Genomic DNA, 22,386 nt, shown 5'->3' with positions numbered 1-22,386 from the left:
GTTTAAATGTCCGAAACATGAGCTGATTGTATTCACTACGACGTACACTGGCATGTACTACAGCACTTACACCGATAGAATCTCTCTATAAAAAAGCCCCTAAAGACTCTGGATAGAAAATCCTTCTCTTTCCATATCTAAAAGACCCTTGAAAAACGTTAAGGTTTTCATAATTTTAAAACTTTTATATTTGCTTGTGTTGTGTGTAAATGTCTCCATGGTCTCGCTCCACCACCACCGCTGAATGACTTCATACAGGAGTATGGACTGTTGGAGGTTTGAGCTAATTAAGGGAGGAGAGGCGGGGGGGGGGGGGGGGGGGGGGCATCTGGAATAGCCTTCCCTCCACAATAAGGGAATGCCCCTCATACTCTTCTTTAAAAGGACAACTAAAACAATGGCTGAAAATTAATCAAACATGCCGCTAACTGGACTTAACACCCACTGAACTCTCTTTTTATTACATTGCTGTATCCTGCCTGGATCTGACATCCTTTTGATTGTGTATTGTACTGTGTGTGTTACTGTGTGTGTGTGTGTGTTACTGTGTGTGTGTGTGTGTGTTACTGTGTATGTTTTATTTGTATCTTATCTATTTATTATCTTATCTATAACTTCCTGCTCTTCATCACTCGTCTGTTTCTCTGAATCTGGAGACAGAAACAGAAACTAACTAAACTTTGAGCTTTACTCAGATCTGCTGTCCCTGCATCTTCATCGTCCTCATCGCTGGAAGTTTTCCCTCCGGCTGAAACTTCTCCACCTGCTGATCTGTGATTGGCTGCCTCGCTGATGACTCATCACCTGTGAGTTTAATCTGCTGCTGCTGAACAACTGGGCCAGAGGGACACACACACACACACACACACACACAGAGACACACACACACACACACACACACACACACACACACACACACACACACACACACACACGCACACAGAGACAGAGGGGACACACACACGCACACACACACACACGCACACAGAGACAGAGGGACACACACACACACACACACACACACACACACACACACACACACACAGAGGGACACACACACACACACACACACACACACACACACACACACACACACACACACACACACATATATACACACACACACACACACACAGAGACAGAGGGAGGGACACACACACACACACACACACACTATAATATACACACATACACACACACACAGACACACACACTCCTCCTTCTCTTTGTGGCTCTTTGCTGTCGGCAGCAGACTCCGGATCTGTGACTCTGCTGCTTGGTCATGTGACTGAGTGATAATCCTCTGATCTGTAACCTGCAGCACACACACACCACACACACACACACACACACACACACACACACACACACACACACCACACACACACACACACACACACACACACACACACACACACACACACACACACCACACACACACACAGACACACATACACACACAGACACACTCTCTGTAACCTGCAGCTCTCCTCTGCTTCACTCACTACTAACACACACACACACACACACACACACACACACACACACACACACACACACACACACACACACACACACACACACACACAGAGAGAGAGAGAGAGAGAGAGAGAGAGACACACACACACACACTCTGGAAGCCATACACACACACACACACACACACTCTGGAAGCCATACACACACACACACACACTCTGGAAGCCATACACACACACACACACACACACTCTGGAAGCCACACACACTCTCAAAACGGACCATACACACATCTGCTGGAACCCAAATACGTGTCCAGTGATGCATCTTGGGAATATTGAGGTTGTAATGAAAGAAGTGAGAAAGATCCTGAGACAGGAAGCTGGAAGAGTGGAATCATCGTCTTACTACTGTTAGTATTTTAATTTGTTCCTTATTTACTGCATCGTTCTGTCTCTATGCCTGTGAGAACTCAATAACATATAAGTTATAAAAACACACACACACACACACACTCATAAACACACACACACACACACACACACACACACACTCACTCTCACACACACACACACTCACACACATCTTGTATGGTTTGGATAACGAGCAGTTCGGTCTGTACAGAAATTTTTTTGAACATGAATTATAAAATTATTATTCACAACAACTAAACTGAGCTGAGTCACTTTGAATTTGACAAGATGCAAAAACGTTGATCCTGAACGTTTGAGTGAAATGTTCAAAATCTGTCATGTAGCAGTAAAATCTTTCCCTCTTCAGTCGTAGCTATATAAACGGAGTTTCTTTGGGACCAATAATAAGAACTTAGCTAAAGAATACTTTTGTCCATCCAGTTTAAAGTCTGTAAAGTCAGAATAAATATGTGCTACCACAGAGGAGTGTGTTGTTAACCACCCTGCCAAATCTGAATGATTAAAGAAATCACCAAATATATGAAATTAAGCTTCAAAGTTGTGTAAAAATCAGTCTGTGGGCGTGGCCTCCGAGTCCGCTGAAGCCCCGCCCCCTACCAAGTGTCACCTGCCGATCAAAGTCACCACCTCTACCAGAAAACATGGACGCTACGTCTGAGAGCTTTCTGCTGCTAACTCAGCAGCTAGCTCGGCGGCTAACTCAGCTGCTAGCTAAGTTTCTAGCTCAGCTGCTAGCTCGGCGGCTAGCTCAGCTGCTAGCTCAGCGGCTAACTCAGCTAACTGGCTAACTGTACAGTCTTCAATCCTCCAGATGAAGCAGATATAGTGGAAATAAAAAAGAGCTAGCACAGAGCCTTGGGGAGACGACTCATACAGATCTTTGCTGTAGGCAGTGATGGAAACCCGAACCCTTCCCTGCTCTCCGTACCTGCAGATAGCTGATCCTAAACCAGTGTTTAGTCCAGCAGGAAGTGAGAGAAGCAGCAGAAGCTTGTTAGTGAGAGTTTTACAGATGTTAGTGAAGCTTCAGCCGAGCGTCACACGGCAGTCACAGCTTTGCTTTCACAGATGTTCAGAAGAATCCGATCAGCAGCTGGAGTCTCTGGTTCCTCTCCGATCACATCGATACGCTAACACGCTGATTTACTACAGAAGTATGAAGTCTGTCCTCTGAGGTAGGAGGGAGGAAAGGAGGGAGGGAGGAAGGAGGGAAGCATGAAGTCTGTCCTCTGAGGTAGGGGGGAGGAAAGGAGGAGGGAGGAAGGAAGGAAGCATGAAGTCTGTCCTCTGAGGTAGGGGGGAGGAAAGGAGGGAGGAGGAAGGAAGGAAGCATGAAGTCTGTCCTCTGAGGTAGGGGGGAGGAAAGGAGGGAGGGAGGAAGGAAGTAAGCATGAAGTCTGTCCTCTGAGGGTAGGGGGGGAGGAAAGGAGGGAGGGAGGGAGGAAGGAAGGAGCATGAAGTCTGTCCTCTGAGGTAGGGGGGAGGAAAGGAGGGAGGGAGGGAAGGAAGGAAGCATGAAGTCTGTCCTCTGAGGTAGGGGGGGAGGAAAGGAGGGAGGGAGGAAGGAAGGAAGCATGAAGTCTGTCCTCTGAGGTAGGGGGGAGGAAAGAAAGAGAGAAGGAAGGAAGGAGGGAAGGAAGGAATGGAGGAAAAAGTAAGGAAATGAGGGAGGGAGAAGGAAAGAAAGGAAGGAGGAAGGGAGGAAAGAAAGGAGGGAGGAAGGAAGGAGAGAAGGAAGGAAGGAAGGGAGGAAAGGAAAAGAGGAAGGAAAGACAGAGAAAAGAAGGAAGGGGGGAAGGTAGGGGGGAGGAAAGAAAGGAAGGGAGGAAGTAAGGAAGGAAGGAAGGAACAAAAGAATGAAGGAATGGAGGAAGAAGTAAATAAAGGAGGGAGGGAGGAAGGAAGGAAGAAGGAAAGGAGGTAGGAAGGAAAGGGAGAAGGAAGGAAGGGAGGAAAGGAAAAGAGAAAGGAAGGACAGAGGAAACAAGGAAGAAGGAAGGTGGATGGTAGGGGGGAGGAAAGAAAGAGAGAAGGGAGGAAGGAGGGAAGCATGAAGTCTGTCATCTGAGGTAGGGGGGAGGAAAGGAGGGAGGAAGGAAGGAGGGAAGGAAGGGGAAGCAGGGAAGGAAGGATTGGAGGAAGAAGTAAGGAAAGGAGGGAGGAAGAAGGAAAGAAAGGCGGGAGGAAGAAGGAAGGAAATGAGGGAGGAGAGAAGGAAAGAAGGAAGGAAGGAAGGAAGGGAGGAAAGGAAAAGAGGAAGGAAAGACAGAGGACAGAAGGAAGAAAGAAAGGGGGAAGGTAGGGGGGAGGAAAGAAAGGAAGGGAGGAAGTAAGGAAGGAAGGAAGGAACAAAAGAATGAAGGAATGGAGGAAGAAGTAAATAAAGGAGGGAGGGAGGAAGGAAGGAAGGAAGGAAAGAAAGGAGGGAGGAAGAAGGAAAGAAAGCAGGGAGGGAGGAAGGAAGGAAGAAGGAAAGGAGGTAGGAAGGAAGGACAGGCGGAAGGAAGGAAGGAAGGAAGGAAGGAAGGAAAGAAGGAACAGCAGAGAGGAAATGACTGTAAAGTGGTTTATTTTTATCTTTATAAACTAATATTAATACTATTACTAATAATCTGTGTGTGTGTGTGTGTGTGTGTGTGTGTGTGTGTGTGTGTGTGTGTGTGTGTGTGTCTCTGTGTGTGTGTGTGTCTCTGTCTCTCTGTGTGTGTGTGTGTGTGTGTCTCTGTGTGTGTGTCTCTGTGTGTGTGTGTGTCCTCTGTCTCTCTCTGTGTGTGTGTGTGTATGTGTGTGTGTGTGTGTGTGTGTGTGTTCATGTTTTCATTAGACTTGAAGGTTTTTTGGTCCAGCAGCTGATTTATAGTCCAACTATTTAATTTGGATAAGTAGCTTCTGATGTCACACACACACACACACACACACACAGAGAGACACACACACACACACACACACACACACACACACACACACACACACACAGTATACCACCTGTAGTCCTCAGTCTTACAGACTCTGAGAATAGACTTCTTAAATCAGTTGATCTGCTGTAAGAGTCCTTCCTTCCTTCCTTCCTTCCTTCCTCCCTCTTTTCCTTCCTTCTTCCTTCTTCCTCCCTTCCTTCCTTCCTTCCTCCCTCCTTTCCTTCCTTCTTCCTCCCTTCCTTTCTTCCTTCCTCCCTTCCTTCCTTCTTCCTCCCTTCCTCCCTTCCGTCCTTCCTTCCTTCCTCCCTTCCTTCCTCCCTCCTTTCCTTCCTTCTTCCTCCCTTCCTTTCTTCCTTCTTCCTCCCTTCCTTCCTTGACTCGAGGACAACAGGACGGTTAAAATACACTGTAGCTGATACAATATTTAATATCTATCATTCTTTTGTGGTTACACCATTTGACATTTTGTGGTTACACCATTTGACATTTTGTGGTTACACCATTTGACATGTTCAGGAGCATTCAGTCTTTTGGTATAAAATGGGTCAAATGTCATTTCAAATCTCTCTTATTGATCTTTTATTAATATATTGATTATATTGAACTGGCCGTAACCTCCATGATGTCTTGCTGCGGAGTTCAGTCTGAATTCAGTCCCTCCCTCCCTTCCTCCCTTCCTTTATTCCTACCTTCCTTCCTTCTGTCCTTCCTTCCTTCCTCCCTCCCTTCCTTCATTCCTTCTGTCATTCCTCCCTCCCTCCCTCCCTCCCTTCCTTCCTTCCTTCTTTCCTCCCTTCCTTCCTTCTGTCCTCCCTCCCTTCCTTCATTCCTTCTGTCATTCCTCCCTCCCTTCCCTCCTTCTTTCCTCCCTCCCTTCTTCTTTCCTCCCTCCCTTCCTTCTGTCCTCCCTCCCTCCCTCCCTTCTGTCCTCCCCTCCCTCCCTCCCTTCCTTCCTCCCCTGCTTCCTTCCTTCCTCCCTCCCTTCTGTCCTCCCCTCCCTCCCTTCCATCCTCCCTTCCTCCCTCCCTTCCTTCCTTCCTTCCTTCCTTCCTTCCTCCCTCCCTCCCTCCCTTCTGTCCTCCCTTCCCTCCTTCCTTCCTTCCTCCCTCCCTCCCTTACTTCTGTCCTTCCTTCCTTCCTTCTATAAAAAACAACAAAAATACTAAATGTACATTTTAATAAACCTGATGCTGCTCGGTGGAGGAGGAGGAGGGGGGGAGGAGGACAGGAGGAGGAGTACGGGGACGGAGGAGGAGGAGGTGGAGGAGGAGTACGGGGACGGAGGAGGAGGAGGAGGAGGAGGAGAACATATTTTGGGTCTGTCTGATGTGTGACAGTCTGGACTTCCAGCGTTGATCAGCTGATCTGAGGCCAGATGTCAAACCACAGGAAGCTGTCAGCTGTCAGACAGGAAGTGATGCTGTCAGACAGGAAGTGATGCTGTCAGACAGTTTCTACCTGAACTACCCGTCAGCCTGCTGCTAGTGTGTGTGTGTGTGTGTGTCTCTGTGTGTGTGGTGTGTCTGTGTGTGTGTGTGTGTCTGTATTAATGTGTGTGTGTATGTGTGTGTGTGTGATGAGGAAGAGGAAGAGTTCTCTCTCTCAGCTGTTTGACATGAGACTCTTCATCATGTGCATGTAGGTGCACTCACTGCTGTAATTATAAATATATATATATATATGTGTATATATATATATATATATAATATATCTCTACTGTAATAAACCAACTGATTACTGTGGTAATGAGCAGGTTCAACAATATTTTGTGTGTTTTTTCAGATTATCTTGATGACATCATCATCATCATCATCATCATCATCATCATCATCATCATCATCGTCCTATTTTACCAAACACATGAAATAAACACAGCTGTTATGAGCCATGGTGGGTTCGCTGCTGCTGTTCTTTTCTCTTCTTCTGCCAGGTAACACCCTCCTTCCCCCCCGGCCCCCCCTCTTCTTCTCTTCTTCTCTCCTCCTCTTCCTCTCTTCTCCATTTTTGTGCATTTTAGGCCACTTTAGGAAAAGTCGTCGTGTTTTTACAGCTGTTTCATGTGTTTAATTATTTTCTTGTCAGATTAAAATGAATTACTTCTCTGTAATGTTCATATTTTGTCAAGTCCTTTGGACCACATTGGACACCTTGGCGGACCGGTTCTGGCCCTCGAGCCGTATGTTTGACACCACTCAACAGGACTGGACTCTGATATAAACTCTGTGGCTTCATCAGTGTTCTTATGCTGATATTAGTATTATTATGCTAGTTTATTCCTCTTCCTCCTGCTCCTCTCTCCTCCTCTCCTCTCCTCCTCCTCCTCCTCTCTCTTCCTCCTCCTCCTCCTCCTCTCTCTTCCTCTCCTCCTCCTCTCTTCCTCCTCCTCATTCTCTCTCTCCTCCTCCTCTCTCTTCCTCCTCCTCCTCTTCCTCTCTCCTCTCTCCTCCTCCCTCCTCCTCTCTCTTCCTCTCCTCCTCCTCCTCTTCCTCTCCTCCTCCTCTCTTCCTCCTCCTCATTCTCTCTCTCCTCCTCCTCCTCTTCCTCTCCTCCTCCTCTTCTTCCTCCTCCTCCTCCTCTCTTCCTCCTCCTCCTCTCTCCTTCCTCCTCCTCTCTCTCCTCCTCTTCCTCTCTTCTCTCTCTCCTCCCTCCTCTCTCTCTTCCTCTTCCTCTCTCCTCCCTCCTCTCTTCTCTCTCTCCTCCCTCCTCTCTCTCTTCCTCTCTCCTCCCTCCTCTCTCTCCTCCTCCTCCCTCCTCTCCATCCAGGTATCAAACAGCTGTATCTCAGTGTTTACAGTCGATGCTAATTTACAACATCTGTTCCCAGAAGAGCTTTTATGGAAGAGAGGAGGAGATTAAAAGAGTAAAAAAGGAGGTTAACTAAACACTGCTGTATAATAAACACACGTTACACCAGTGGACACCAAACACTGCTGTATAATAAACACATGTTACACCAGTGGACACCAAACACTGCTGTATAATAAACACACGTTACACCAGTGGACACCAATACTGCTGTATAATAAACACACGTTACACCAGTGGACACCAAATACTGCTGTATAATAAACACACGTTACACCAGTGGACACCAAATACTGCTGTATAATAAACACACGTTACACCAGTTGGACACCAAATACTGCTGTATAATAAACACCACGTTACACCAGTGGACACCAAATACTGCTGTATAATAAACACACACGTTACACCAGTGGACACCAAATACTGCTGTATAACCAAAACACATGTTACACCAGTGGACACCAAACACTGCTGTATAATAAACACACGTTACACCAGTGGACACCAAATACTGCTGTATAATAAACACACGTTACACCAGTGGACACCAAATACTGCTGTATAATAAACACACGTTACACCAGTGGACACCAAATACTGCTGTATAATAAACACACGTTACACCAGTGGACACCAAATACTGCTGTATAATAAACACACCGTTACACCAGTGGACACCAAACACTGCTGTATAATAAACACACGTTACACCAGTGGACACCAAACACTGCTGTATAATAAACACACGTTACACCAGTGGACACCAAACACTGCTGTATAATAAACACACGTTACACCAGTGGACACCAAATACTGCTGTATAATAAACACACGTTACACCAGTGGACACCAATACTGCTGTATAATAAAACACACGTTACACCAGTGGACACCAAACACTGCTGTATAATAAACACACGTTACACCAGTGGACACCAAATACTGCTGTATAATAAACACACGTTACACCCAGTGGACACCAAACACTGCTGTATAATAAACACATGTTACACCAGTGGACACCAAACACTGCTGTATAATAAACACACGTTACACCAGTGGACACCAAATACTGCTGTATAATAAACACACGTTACACCAGTGGACACCAAATACTGCTGTATAATAAACACACGTTACACCAGTGGACACCAAATACTGCTGTATAATAACACACCACGTTACACCAGTGGACACCAAATACTGCTGTATAACAAAAACACATGTTACACCAGTGGACACCAAACACTGCTGTATAATAAACACACGTTACACCAGTGGACACCAAATACTGCTGTATAATAAACACACGTTACACCAGTGGACACCAAATACTGCTGTATAATAAACACACGTTACACCAGTGGACACCAAATACTGCTGTAATAAACACACGTTACACCAGTGGACACCAAATACTGCTGTATAATAAACACACGTTACACCAGTGGACACCAAACACTGCTGTATAATAAACACACGTTACACCAGTGGACACCAAACACTGCTGTATAATAAACACACGTTACACCAGTGGACACCAAACACTGCTGTATAATAAACACACGTTACACCAGTGGACACCAAATACTGCTGTATAATAAACACACGTTACACCAGTGGACACCAAATACTGCTGTATAATAAACACACGTTACACCAGTGGACACCAAACACTGCTGTATAATAAACACACGTTACACCAGTGGACACCAAATACTGCTGTATAATAAACACACGTTACACCAGTGGACACCAAACACTGCTGTATAATAAACACATGTTACACCAGTGGACACCAAACACTGCTGTATAATAAACACACGTTACACCAGTGGACACCAAATACTGCTGTATAATAAACACACGTTACACCAGTGGACACCAAATACTGCTGTATAATAAACACACGTTACACCAGTGGACACTAAATACTGCTGTATAATAAACACACGTTACACCAGTGGACACTAAATACTGCTGTATAATAACACCACACGTTACACCAGTGGACACTAAATACTGCTGTATAATAAACACACGTTACACCAGTGGACACCAAATACTGCTGTATAATAAACACACATGTTACACCAGTGGACACTAAATACTGCTGTATAATAAACACGTTACACCAGTGGACACTAAACACTGCTGTATAATAAACACACGTTACACCAGTGGACACCAAACACTGCTGTATAATAAACACACGTTACACCAGTGGACACCAAATACTGCTGAATAATAAACACACGTTACACCAGTGGACACCAAACACTGCTGTATAATAAACACACGTTACACCAGTGGACACTAAATACTGCTGTATAATAAACACACGTTACACCAGTGGACACCAAACACTGCTGTATAATAAACACACGTTACACCAGTGGACACCAAACACTGCTGTATAATAAACACACGTTACACCAGTGGACACCAAACACTGCTGTATAATAAACACACGTTACACCAGTGGACACCAAACACTGCTGTATAATAAACACACGTTACACCAGTGGACACCAAACACTGCTGTATAATAAACACACGTTACACCAGTGGACACCAAATACTGCTGTATAATAAACACACGTTACACCAGTGGACACCACGCAGGGTTAGCAGAGTCTCTTTACCCTCCTTTTGTCCTCAAGTCAAGGAAGGAAGGGAGGGAGGGAGGGAGGAAGGATGGAAGGGAGGGAGGAAGGAAGGAAGGAAGGGGGAAAAGGAGGACGGTAGGAGGAAAGGAGGAAAAAGGAAGGAGAAAGGAAGGGGGGAAGGGAGGAAGTAAGGAAAGAAGGACAGAGGAAAGCAGGAAGGGAAGAAGGAAGGATGGAAGGGAGGGAGGAAGAAGAAGGAAAAGAGGATGGTAGGAAGGAAGGGAGGAAAAAGGAAGGAGAAAGGAAAAGAGGAAGGGAGGAAGGAAGGAAAGAAGGACAGAGGACAGAAGGAAGGATGGGAGGGAGGGAGGAAGAAGAAGGAAAAGAGGATGGTAGGAAGGAAGGGAGGAAAAAGGAAGGAGAAAGGAAAAGAGGAAGGGAGGAAGGAAGGAAAGAAGGACAGAGGAAAGACGGACAGAGGACAGAAGGAAGGATGGAAGGGAGGGAGGTAGAAGAAGGAAAAGAGGAAGGAAGGAAGGATGGGAGGAAAGGAGGAAGGAAGGAAGGGAAGAAAGAGAGAAGGAGGGAGGAAGGGCAGACAGTAGGAAGGAAGGAAGGAAGGAATGAAGGAGGGAGGGAGGAAAGCCGTCTGAGAGGAAGCAGACTGTACTCGGTGGATCTGCTGCAGCTCTTTAGTCTCTGAGCAGCGAGTCAGTTTAAACATTTAAACATTTAAACAGGAGCTTTACATCACGAAGATCAATAAAGCTTCAAATGTTGTGTTTACTTAGAGTGTGATAGTGGTGTAATGAGTGTGTCCTGCTGGTTACACCGTAGGACAGATGTGACACCGTAGGACAGATGTGAGACTATGATTGAATTTAGAAACATTAAGATAAAGTCAGAAGTCACTTTCTTATCTTCTTGAAACATCTGAGGTTAAACAACCAACCTCGAGTCAAGGAAGGGAGGGAGGAAAGAAAGGAGGGAGGAAGAAGGAAGGAAAGCAGGGAGGGAGGGAGGGAGGGAGGAAGGAAGGAAGAAGGAAAGGAGGGAGGAAGGAATGGAGGAAGAAGGAAGGATGGAAATGAGGGAGGAAGAAGGAAGGGAGGAAGGGAGGGAGGAAAGGAAAGGAGGGAGGAAGAAGGAAAGAAAGGAGGGAGGAAGAAGGAAGGAAAGGAGGGAGGAAGAAGGAAAGAAAGGAGGGAGGAAGAAGGAAGGAAAGGAGGGAGGAAGAAGGAAAGAAAGGAGGGAGGAAGAATCATAGTCTCAGATGTGACAGTATGATTACATTTAGAAACATTGAGATAAAGTCAGAAGTCACTTTCTTATCTTCTTGAGGTTAAACTGAATCATTTTACAGAATGATGACTTTAACATTTAAACTGAGAATCTAAAATGATCCCTAAATACTTCCCCTTCCTCTTCCTCTTCCCCTTCCTCTTCCTCTTCCTCCTCTCAGTGAGCTCAGCTTTAACTCTGACTCTCAATCATTCAGCAGGTAGACTTTAACCCTTTATTGGGCAAATAATTATATTTGGTAACATCAGTAAATATCCCAAAATATCCTTCCTTCCTTCCTTCCTTCCTTCCTTCCTTCCTTCCTTCCTTCCCCTGACTGTCAATCATTCAGCAGGTGGAGTTTAATGGATTTTGTTTTATGGATGTTTAACAGGAAGCATCAGCAGCAGCATCAGTGGTTTGAAATGAGCTGAAGGGTTGAACCAGAATATATTTCTCACTGAAGAGCTAACCCTAACCCTTCCTTTTTTCCTTCCTCCATCCCCCTTTCTTCTTTCCTCCCTTCCTCCTACCTTCCTTCCTTACTTACTTCTTTCCTCCGTCCTCCCTTCCTCCATCCCCCTTCCTTCCTTCTGTTGTTCCTTCCTCTCTCTCTCCTTCCTTCCTTCCTCCCTGTCTTCTTTCCTTTACTCCCCTCCTCCCTCCCTCCTTTCCTTCCTTCTTACTCCCTTCCTTCCTTGACTGGAACACAACAGGAGGGTTAAATGATTAAGATGATAAAGAAGACCCGGGCGTTGGGAGAGGATGAGGATCTTATAAAACATGCTGAGGTTAGAGCAGCCTGAGACTCTTCACAGCTTCACGTCACAGTTAGAGATTTCCTCCTGGACTCTGTGATGTCTGCACCGAGCCCAACATCACATCCTGACTGTCACAGCCAAAGAGACAGAAAGCTCCACTTTAATAAGACAGTCAGAGCTTTAATAAGACAGTCAGAGCTTTAATAAGACAGTCAGAGCTTCAATGAGACAGTCAGAGCTTCAATAAGACAGTCAGAGCTTCAATAAGACAGTCAGAGCTTTAATAAGACAGTCAGAGCTTTAATAAGACAGTCAGAGCTTCAATGAGACAGTCAGAGCTTCACAATAAGACAGTCAGAGCTTCAATAAGACAGTCAGAGCTTCAATAAGACAGTCAGAGCTTCAATGAGACAGTCAGAGCTTCAATAAGACAGTCAGAGCTTCAATAAGACAGTCAGAGCTTCAATGAGACAGTCAGAGCTTCAATGAGACAGTCAGAGCTTCAATAAGACAGTCAGAGCTTCAATAAGACAGTCAGAGCTTTAATAAGACAGTCAGAGCTTTAATAAGACAGTCAGAGCTTCAATGAGACAGTCAGAGCTTCAATAAGACAGTCAGAGCTTTAATAAGACAGTCAGAGCTTTAATGAGACAGTCAGAGCTTCAATAAGACAGTCAGAGCTTTAATGAGACAGTCAGAGCTTCAATGAGACAGTCAGAGCTTCAATAAGACAGTCAGAGCTTCAGCGAGACAGTCAGAGCTTCAATAAGACAGTCAGAGCTTCAATGAGACAGTCAGAGCTTCAATAAGACAGTCAGAGCTTTAATAAGACAGTCAGAGCTTCAATAAGACAGTCAGAGCTTCAATAAGACAGTCAGAGCTTCAATGAGACAGTCAGAGCTTCAATAAGACAGTCAGAGCTTCAATAAGACAGTCAGAGCTTCAATGAGACAGTCAGAGCTTCACAATAAGACAGTCAGAGCTTCAATGAGACAGTCAGAGCTTTAATAAGACAGTCAGAGCTTTAATAAGACAGTCAGAGCTTCAATGAGACAGTCAGAGCTTCAATAAGACAGTCAGAGCTTCAATGAGACAGTCAGAGCTTTAATAAGACAGTCAGAGCTTTAATGAGACAGTCAGAGCTTCAATAAGACAGTCAGAGCTTCAATAAGACAGTCAGAGCTTTAATGAGACAGTCAGAGCTTCACAATAAGACAGTCAGAGCTTCAATGAGACAGTCAGAGCTTCAAAGAGACAGTCAGAGCTTTAATGAGACAGTCAGAGCTTCACAATAAGACAGTCAGAGCTTCAATGAGACAGTCAGAGCTTCACAATAAGACAGTCAGAGCTTCAATGAGACAGTCAGAGCTTCACAATAAGACAGTCTGAGCTTCAATGAGACAGTCAGAGCTTCAATGAGACAGTCAGAGCTTCAATGAGACAGTCAGAGCTTCAATAAGACAGTCAGAGCTTCAATAAGACAGTCAGAGCTTCAAAGAGACAGTCAGAGCTTCAATAAGACAGTCAGAGCTTCAATAAGACAGTCAGAGCTTTAATAAGACAGTCAGAGCTTTAATAAGACAGTCAGAGCTTCACAATAAGACAGTCAGAGCTTCAATGAGACAGTCAGAGCTTCAACAAGACAGTCAGAGCTTCAATAAGACAGTCAGAGCTTCAATGAGACAGTCAGAGCTTCAATGAGACAGTCAGAGCTTCAATAAGACAGTCAGAGCTTCAAAGAGACAGTCAGAGCTTCAATAAGACAGTCAGAGCTTCAAAGAGACAGTCAGAGCTTCAATAAGACAGTCAGAGCTTCAATGAGACAGTCAGAGCTTCAATAAGACAGTCAGAGCTTCAATAAGACAGTCAGAGCTTCAATGAGACAGTCAGAGCTTCAATAAGACAGTCAGAGCTTCAATAAGACAGTCAGAGCTTCAATAAGACAGTCAGAGCTTCAATAAGACAGTCAGAGCTTCAATGAGACAGTCAGAGCTTCAATGAGACAGTCAGAGCTTCAATGAGACAGTCAGAGCTTCAATAAGACAGTCAGAGCTTTAATGAGACAGTCAGAGCTTCAATGAGACAGTCAGAGCTTCAATGAGACAGTCAGAGCTTCAATAAGACAGTCAGAGCTTCAATAAGACAGTCAGAGCTTCAAAGAGACAGTCAGAGCTTCAATAAGACAGTCAGAGCTTCAATAAGACAGTCAGAGCTTTAATAAGACAGTCAGAGCTTTAATAAGACAGTCAGAGCTTCACAATAAGACAGTCAGAGCTTCAATGAGACAGTCAGAGCTTCAACAAGACAGTCAGAGCTTCAATAAGACAGTCAGAGCTTCAATGAGACAGTCAGAGCTTCAATGAGACAGTCAGAGCTTCAATAAGACAGTCAGAGCTTCAAAGAGACAGTCAGAGCTTCAATAAGACAGTCAGAGCTTCAAAGAGACAGTCAGAGCTTCAATAAGACAGTCAGAGCTTCAATGAGACAGTCAGAGCTTCAATAAGACAGTCAGAGCTTCAATAAGACAGTCAGAGCTTCAATGAGACAGTCAGAGCTTCAATAAGACAGTCAGAGCTTCAATAAGACAGTCAGAGCTTCAATAAGACAGTCAGAGCTTCAATAAGACAGTCAGAGCTTCAATGAGACAGTCAGAGCTTCAATGAGACAGTCAGAGCTTCAATGAGACAGTCAGAGCTTCAATAAGACAGTCAGAGCTTTAATGAGACAGTCAGAGCTTCAATAAGACAGTCAGAGCTTCAATAAGACAGTCAGAGCTTCAATGAGACAGTCAGAGCTTCAATGAGACAGTCAGAGCTTCACAATAAGACAGTCAGAGCTTCAATAAGACAGTCAGAGCTTCAATGAGACAGTCAGAGCTTCACAATGAGACAGTCAGAGCTTTAATAAGACAGTCAGAGCTTCAAAGAGACAGTCAGAGCTTTAATAAGACAGTCAGAGCTTTAATAAGACAGTCAGAGCTTTAATAAGACAGTCAGAGCTTTAATAAGACAGTCAGAGCTTCAATAAGACAGTCAGAGCTTCAATAAGACAGTCAGAGCTTCAATAAGACAGTCAGAGCTTTAATAAGACAGTCAGAGCTTCAATGAGACAGTCAGAGCTTCAATGAGACAGTCAGAGCTTCAATAAGACAGTCAGAGCTTCAACCTCCTCATCTCCTCCTCTCCTTCTCTACCTCGTCCCTTCCTTCTCTACCTCCTCATCTCCTCCTCTCCCTCACTACCTCGTCCCTTCCTTCTCTACCTCCTCATCTTCTCCTTTCCTTCTCTACCTCCTCATATCCTTCTCTACCTCCTCCTTTCTTTCTCTACCTCCTTATCTCCTCATCTCCTCCTTTCCTTCTCTACCTCCTCATTTCCTCCTCCTCCTCCTCCTCTCATCTCCTCCTCTACTTCCTCATCTCCTCCTCTCCTTCTCTACCTCCTCCTTTCTTTCTCTACCTCCTTATCTCCTCCTCTACCTCCTCATCTCCTTCTCTACCTCCTCCTCCTCTCCTCCTTCTCCTCTCCTTCTCTACCTCCTCATCTCCTCCTCTCCTCCTCCTCTCCTCCTTTCCTTCTCTACCTCCTCATTTCCTCCTCCTCCTCCTCCTCCTCTCATCTCATTCTCTCCCTCATCTCCTCCTTTCCTTCTCTACCTCCTCATCTCCTTCTCTACCTCCTCATCTCTTTCTTTCCTTCTCTACCTCCTCATCTCCTCCTCTCCTCCTCCTCTCCTCCTTTCCTTCTCTACCTCCTCATTTCCTCCTCCTCCTCCTCCTCTCATCTCATTCTCTCCCTCATCTCCTCCTTTCCTTCTCTTCCTCCTCATCTCATCTCTACCTCCTCATCTCCTTCTCTACCCCCTCCTTTCCTTTTCTACCTCCGCATCTCCTCCTTTCCTTCTCTACCTCCTCATCTCCTCCTATCCTCCTCATCTCCTCCTTTCCTTCTCTACCTCCTCATCTCTTTCTTTCCTTCTCTACTTCCTTCTCTTCCTCCTCATCTCATCTCTACCTCCTCATCTCCTTCTCTACCCCCTCCTTTCCTTTTCTACCTCCGCATCTCCTCCTATCCTCCTCCTCCTCTCCTTTCCTCCTCTCCTCCTCTCTTCCTCCTCCTGACACCTGTGTGAGTGGAGGATGAGAATAAAGGGATATATTTTAGGAGGAAGTGGTAAAACGAGGGAAGCCCTGAAATCTCACGGCGGATTTAACCGGATTGTTTCAGCGTGGAAGTGAAAATCCTTTTACTCTGAAAGCCTCCAGCAGGAAGTGATCGCTCCATTCTGGGTCGTCCAGGGACACCACAGGAGGAAGAGGAGGAGGAAGAGGAGGAAGATTTTAAAGGGTGCTGAATGTCAAAGTCGTGTTTTAGATTTTTTTAGACTTAAATCAGAAAATAAATAAAAAGTACAGAAACAGAAACATGAAAATCCAAAAATCTGCCTGAAATAAAATCAGTAATCACAGCTGATGTTAACGAGCTGATCACAGCTGATGTTAAGGAGCTGATCAGCTGATGTTAAGGAGCTGATGTTAAGGAGCTGATGTTAAGGAGCTGATGTTAACGAGCTGATTAGCTGATGTTAACGAGCTGATCAGCTGATGTTAACGAGCTGATGTTAAGCTGATCAGCTATTGTTAACGAGCGGATCAGCTGATGTTAACGAGGTGATCACAGCTGATGTTAACGAGCTGATGTTAACGAGCTGATCACAGCTGATTAGATTAGATTAGGTTTCTTTATTTGTACCTGCAGGTAAATTTGGCTCACAGTGAGAAACATTCATACGAAACAATAAAATGAAAACAATAAAATAGCTCCACAACTCGTCATCATCCCCATCATCATCATCACCGCCATCATCATCCCCATCATCATTCCATGCTGCGTCATAAAGTGCATTACGTAAGGTGGCTACTCTCAAAGTGCATGGCATAAAGTGCATAAGTGCACTCATCATCATCATCATCATCATCACTATCATCATCATCACTATCATCATCATCAACAACATCATCACTATCATCATCAACATCAACTCCACACCTCCCCAACCATCATCAACTCCACACCTCCCCAACCATCATCAACTCCACACCTCCCCAACCATCATCATCATCAACTCTACACCTCCCCAACCATCATCATCATCAACTCCACACCTCCCCAACCATAATCAACATCAACTCCACACCTCCCCAACCATCATCAACTCCACACCTCCCCAACCATCATCAACTCCACACCTCCCCAACCATCATCATCATCAACTCTACACCTCCCCAACCATCATCATCATCAACTCCACACCTCCCCAACCATAATCAACATCAACTCCACACCTCCCCAACCATCATCATCATCAACTCCACACCTCCCCAACCATAATCAACATCAACTCCACACCTCCCCAACCATCATCATCATCAACTCCACACCTCCCCAACCATCATCAACTCCACACCTCTCCAACCATCATCAACTCCACACCTCCCCAACCATCATCATCATCAACTCCACACCTCCCCAACCATCATCAACTCCACACCTCCCCAACCATCATCAACTCCACACCTCCCCAACCATCATCAACTCCACACCTCCCCAACCATCATCATCATCAACTCCACACCTCCCCAACCATCATCAACATCAACTCCACACCTCCCCAACCATCATCAACATCAACTCCACACCTCCCCAACCATCATCATCATCAACTCCACACCTCCCCAACCATCATCACCATCATCAACTCCACACCTCCCCAACCATCATCATCATCAACTCCACACCTCCCCAACCATCATCATCATCAACTCCACACCTCCCCAACCATCATCAACTCCACACCTCCCCAACCATCATCAACATCAACTCCACACGTCCCCAACCATTATCAACTCCACACCTCCCCAACCATCATCAACATCAACTCCACACCTCCCCAACCATCATCATCATCAACTCCACACCTCCCCAACCATCATCATCATCAACTCCACACCTCCCCAACCATCATCAACATCAACTCCACACCTCCCCAACCATCATCAACTCCACACCTCCCCAACCATCATCATCAACTCCACACCTCCCCAACCATCATCATCATCAACTCCACACCTCCCCAACCACCATCATCAACTCCACACCTCCCCAACCATCATCATCATCAACTCCACACCTCCCCAACCATCATCATCATCATCAACTCCACACCTCCCCAACCATCATCAACATCAACTCCACACCTCCCCAACCATCATCATCATCAACTCCACACCTCCCCAACCATCATCATCATCAACTCCACACCTCCCCAACCATCATCAACTCCACACCTCCCCAACCATCATCATCAACTCCACACCTCCCCAACCATCATCATCATCAACTCCACACCTCCCCAACCATCATCATCATCAGCTCCACACCTCCCCAACCATCATCAACATCAACTCCACACCTCCCCAACCATCATCATCATCAACTCCACACCTCCCCAACCATCATCATCATCAACTCCACACCTCCCCAACCATCATCAACTCCACACCTCCCCAACCATCATCATCAACTCCACACCTCCCCAACCATCATCAACATCAACTCCACACCTCCCCAACCATCATCATCATCAACTCCACACCTCCCCAACCATCATCATCATCAACTCCACACCTCCCCAACCATCATCATCATCAACTCCACACCTCCCCAACCATCACCAACGTCAACTCCACACCTCCCCAACCATCATCAACATCAACTCCACACCTCCCCAACCATCATCATCATCAACTCCACACCTCCCCAACCATCATCATCATTAACTCCACACCTCCCCAACCATCATCATCATCAACTCCACACCTCCCCAACCATCATCAACTCCACACCTCCCCAACCATCATCATCATCAACTCCACACCTCCCCAACCATCATCAACTCCACACCTCCCCAACCATCATCAACTCCACACCTCCCCAACCATCATCATCATCAACTCCACACCTCCCCAACCATCATCATCATCAACTCCACACCACCCCAACCATCTTCAACTCCACACCTCCCCAACCATCATCATCATCAACTCCACACCACCCCAACCATCTTCAACTCCACACCTCCCCAACCATCATCAACTCCACACCTCCCCAACCATCATCAACATCAACTCCACACCTCCCCAACCATCTTCAACTCCACACCTCCCCAACCATCATCATCATCAACTCCACACCTCTCCAACCATCATCAACTCCACACCTCCCCAACCATCATCATCATCAACTCCACACCTCTCCAACCATCATCAACTCCACACCTCCCCAACCATCATCATCATCAACTCCACACCTCCCCAACCATCATCAACATCAACTCCACACCTCCCCAACCATCATCATCAACTCCACACCTCCCCAACCATCATCATCATCATCAACTCCACACCTCCCCAACCATCATCATCATCATCAACTCCACACCTCCCCAACCATCATCACCATCATCAACTCCACACCTCCCCAACCATCATCAACATCAACTCCACACCTCCCCAACCATCATCATCATCAACTCCACACCTCCCCAACCATCATCAACTCCACACCTCCCCAACCATCATCAACTCCACACCTCCCCAACCATCATCATCATCATCATCATCATCGCCATCATCAAGGGATCACTAGTTCTTATTAAGGTGTATGATGGCTGCAGGTACAGTGTACAGGAAGTCACTATAGAGGGGGTGTGTGTGTGTTTTCCAGTGTGTGTGTGTGTGTGTGTGTGTGTGTTTTCCAGTGTGTGTGTGTGTGTGTGTGTGTTTTCCAGTGTGTGTGTGTGTGTGTGTGTGTTTTCCAGTGTGTGTGTGTGTGTGTGTGTGTGTGTGTTTTCCAGTGTTAGTGTGTGTGTGTGTGTGTGTATGTGTTTGTGTGCGTTACAGTGTGTGTTATAGTGTGTGTGTGTTACAGTGTGTGTGTGTGTGTTACGGTGTGTGTTACAGTGTGTTATAGTGTGTGTGTGTTTTCCAGTGTGTGTGTGTGTGTGTGTGTGTGTTTTCCAGTGTGTGTGTTTTCCAGTGTGTGTGTGTGTGTGTTACACTGTGTGTTTGCACATGTTTGTGCGTTTGCATGTGTATTACAGTGTGTGTGTGTGTGTGTGTGTGTGTGTGTTACAGTGTGTGTGTGTGTGTGTTTTCCAGTGTGTGTGTGTGTGTGTGTTACAGTGTGTGTGTGTATTACAGTGTGTGTGTTACAGTGTTGTGTGTTACAGTGTGTGTGTGTGTTTTTTACTGTGTGTGTGTTTTCCAGTGTGTGTGTGTTACAGTGTGTGTTTTCCAGTGTGTGTTACAGTGTGTGTGTGTTACAGTGTGTGTGTATTACAGTGTGTGTGTGTGTGTGTGTTACACTGTGTGTGTCTGTGTTACAGTGTGTGTTATAGCGTGTGTGTGTTATAGTGTGTGTGTGTGTGTGTGTGTGTGTGTTACAGTGTGTGTGTGTGTGTGTGTGTTACAGTGTGTGTGTGTGTGTGTGTGTGTGTGTGTGTGTGTGTGTGTGTGTGTGTGTGTATTTAAAAGCAACAGATACAGTTGAAGGTCAGGTTTTATCTATTTCTTGGATCAGCTGTTTTTTTTTTCAAACTTCACAAAACAAACAAACATGAAACACGCACGCGCGTTCTTCCGGTCACTTGTTACTGAGCCAACGCACGCGCTCATGTTTTAAAGTAAACCCTCCTCAGACAGGTCAAGGTCAAACCGGATCAAACAAAACCACAGAGCTGCTACACACCCGGACACACACACACACACACACACACACACACACACACATCGGGACAATCAAACTGGGCACACACACCGGAGCCACCGGGCGCGCGTGCAGCCCGGGTATGAAACAGGCGCACGCTCTTACCTGTGTGTCCAGCGGCTCCTCGTGCTCCATGACGCTGATGAACGGGATCTCCAGGAACGAGGACATGAAGTCCACGTGCAGCAGCTCCTCGCGACTCTGCGGGAAGGCGAGCACGGCGGTGACTCCCTGCACCACCACGCCCTCACACGCGCACCGGAACAGAGACTCTGGGTCCGCGGCGGCCGGCTGCCGGGGCACGAGCTCCAGACTCAGGTTGTAGGGCAGGAAGTTGTCCTCGTGCAGCGCCGCCGCCGCGCGACTCAGCGCAGCCTGGACCTGCACGCGAGCCGTCCGCTGCGCCGGGAGGAGCGCACCCACGCGCACCGAGTGTCCGATCTGAGCCAGGAGGTGGCACGGCTGCGGGTGGAGGAGGCACGGCTGCACGAGGAGGAGCTGCAGGAGGAGGAAGGCTCCAGGTGTCCGGGACGAGGAGGAGGAGGAGGAGGTGAAAGTCATCCTGCCGCGCTCTCAGCATCGCTCTGCTCCTCTGACTCTCCTCCTGCTGCTGAACTCCTGCTCCTCCTTCCTGCTGCTGCTGGCACTCCTGTTGCTCCTCCTGCTCCACTCAAACACTCCTGCTCCTCCTTCCTGCTGCTAAAAGGAGAGCGCTGCTCCTCTTTCCTGCTGAGACTCCTGCTCCTCCAGTTCTCCACCTGCTCTGCTGAAACACTGAGACACTCCTGCTCCTCCTGCTGCTGAGAGGAGGCTGCTGCTGCTCCTTCTGCTGCTGAGCACTGAGACACTCCTGCTCCTCCTGCTCTCCTCCAACACTCACACACTCCTCCCGCTGCTGGAACACCAACCCGCTGCTGCTGCTGGCACTCCTGCTCCTCCTGCTGAGAGGAGTGAGCTGTTACTCCTCTGTTTCTCCTCCTGCTGCTGGAACACTAACCCGCTGCTGGCACTCCTGCTCCTCCTGCTGCTCAGAGGAGGCTGTTGCTCCTCCTGCTCCACCACAACAATGAGACACTCCTGCTGCTCCTCCTCATCCTCATCCTCCTCCTGCTGCTGCTGCTCAGAGCAGAAAGCTGTTGCTCCTCTGCTTCTCCTCATACTATCCTCCTGCTGCTGAGACTGACGAGGAGGTGCAGAGGAGAGAGGACCCTGACAGAAAAGGAGGAGATGAAGGGAAAGATTGAAAGAAGAAAGAAGTAGGGGAGGAGTTA

At 46.6% G+C, this 22,386-nt stretch overlaps 1 protein-coding gene across 1 annotated transcript in view; it reads right to left on the bottom strand.

The window, feature by feature from the left end:
• grin3bb (glutamate receptor, ionotropic, N-methyl-D-aspartate 3Bb) overlaps positions 1-21,676 on the bottom strand; it is an 88,854-nt gene extending 67,178 nt beyond the window's left edge. The window contains 1 exon segment of the mRNA XM_053322685.1: positions 21,221-21,676. Coding sequence (XP_053178660.1) covers positions 21,221-21,676 — 456 coding nt within the window.
• Positions 21,677-22,386: the final 710 nt, after the last annotated feature.

This window comes from Scomber japonicus, chromosome 7 (genome assembly GCF_027409825.1).
Source record: "Scomber japonicus isolate fScoJap1 chromosome 7, fScoJap1.pri, whole genome shotgun sequence".
Taxonomy (NCBI): domain Eukaryota; kingdom Metazoa; phylum Chordata; class Actinopteri; order Scombriformes; family Scombridae; genus Scomber; species Scomber japonicus.
The sequence above is the reverse complement of the archived record's forward strand: the minus strand, read 5'-3'. Positions and strand labels throughout refer to the sequence as shown.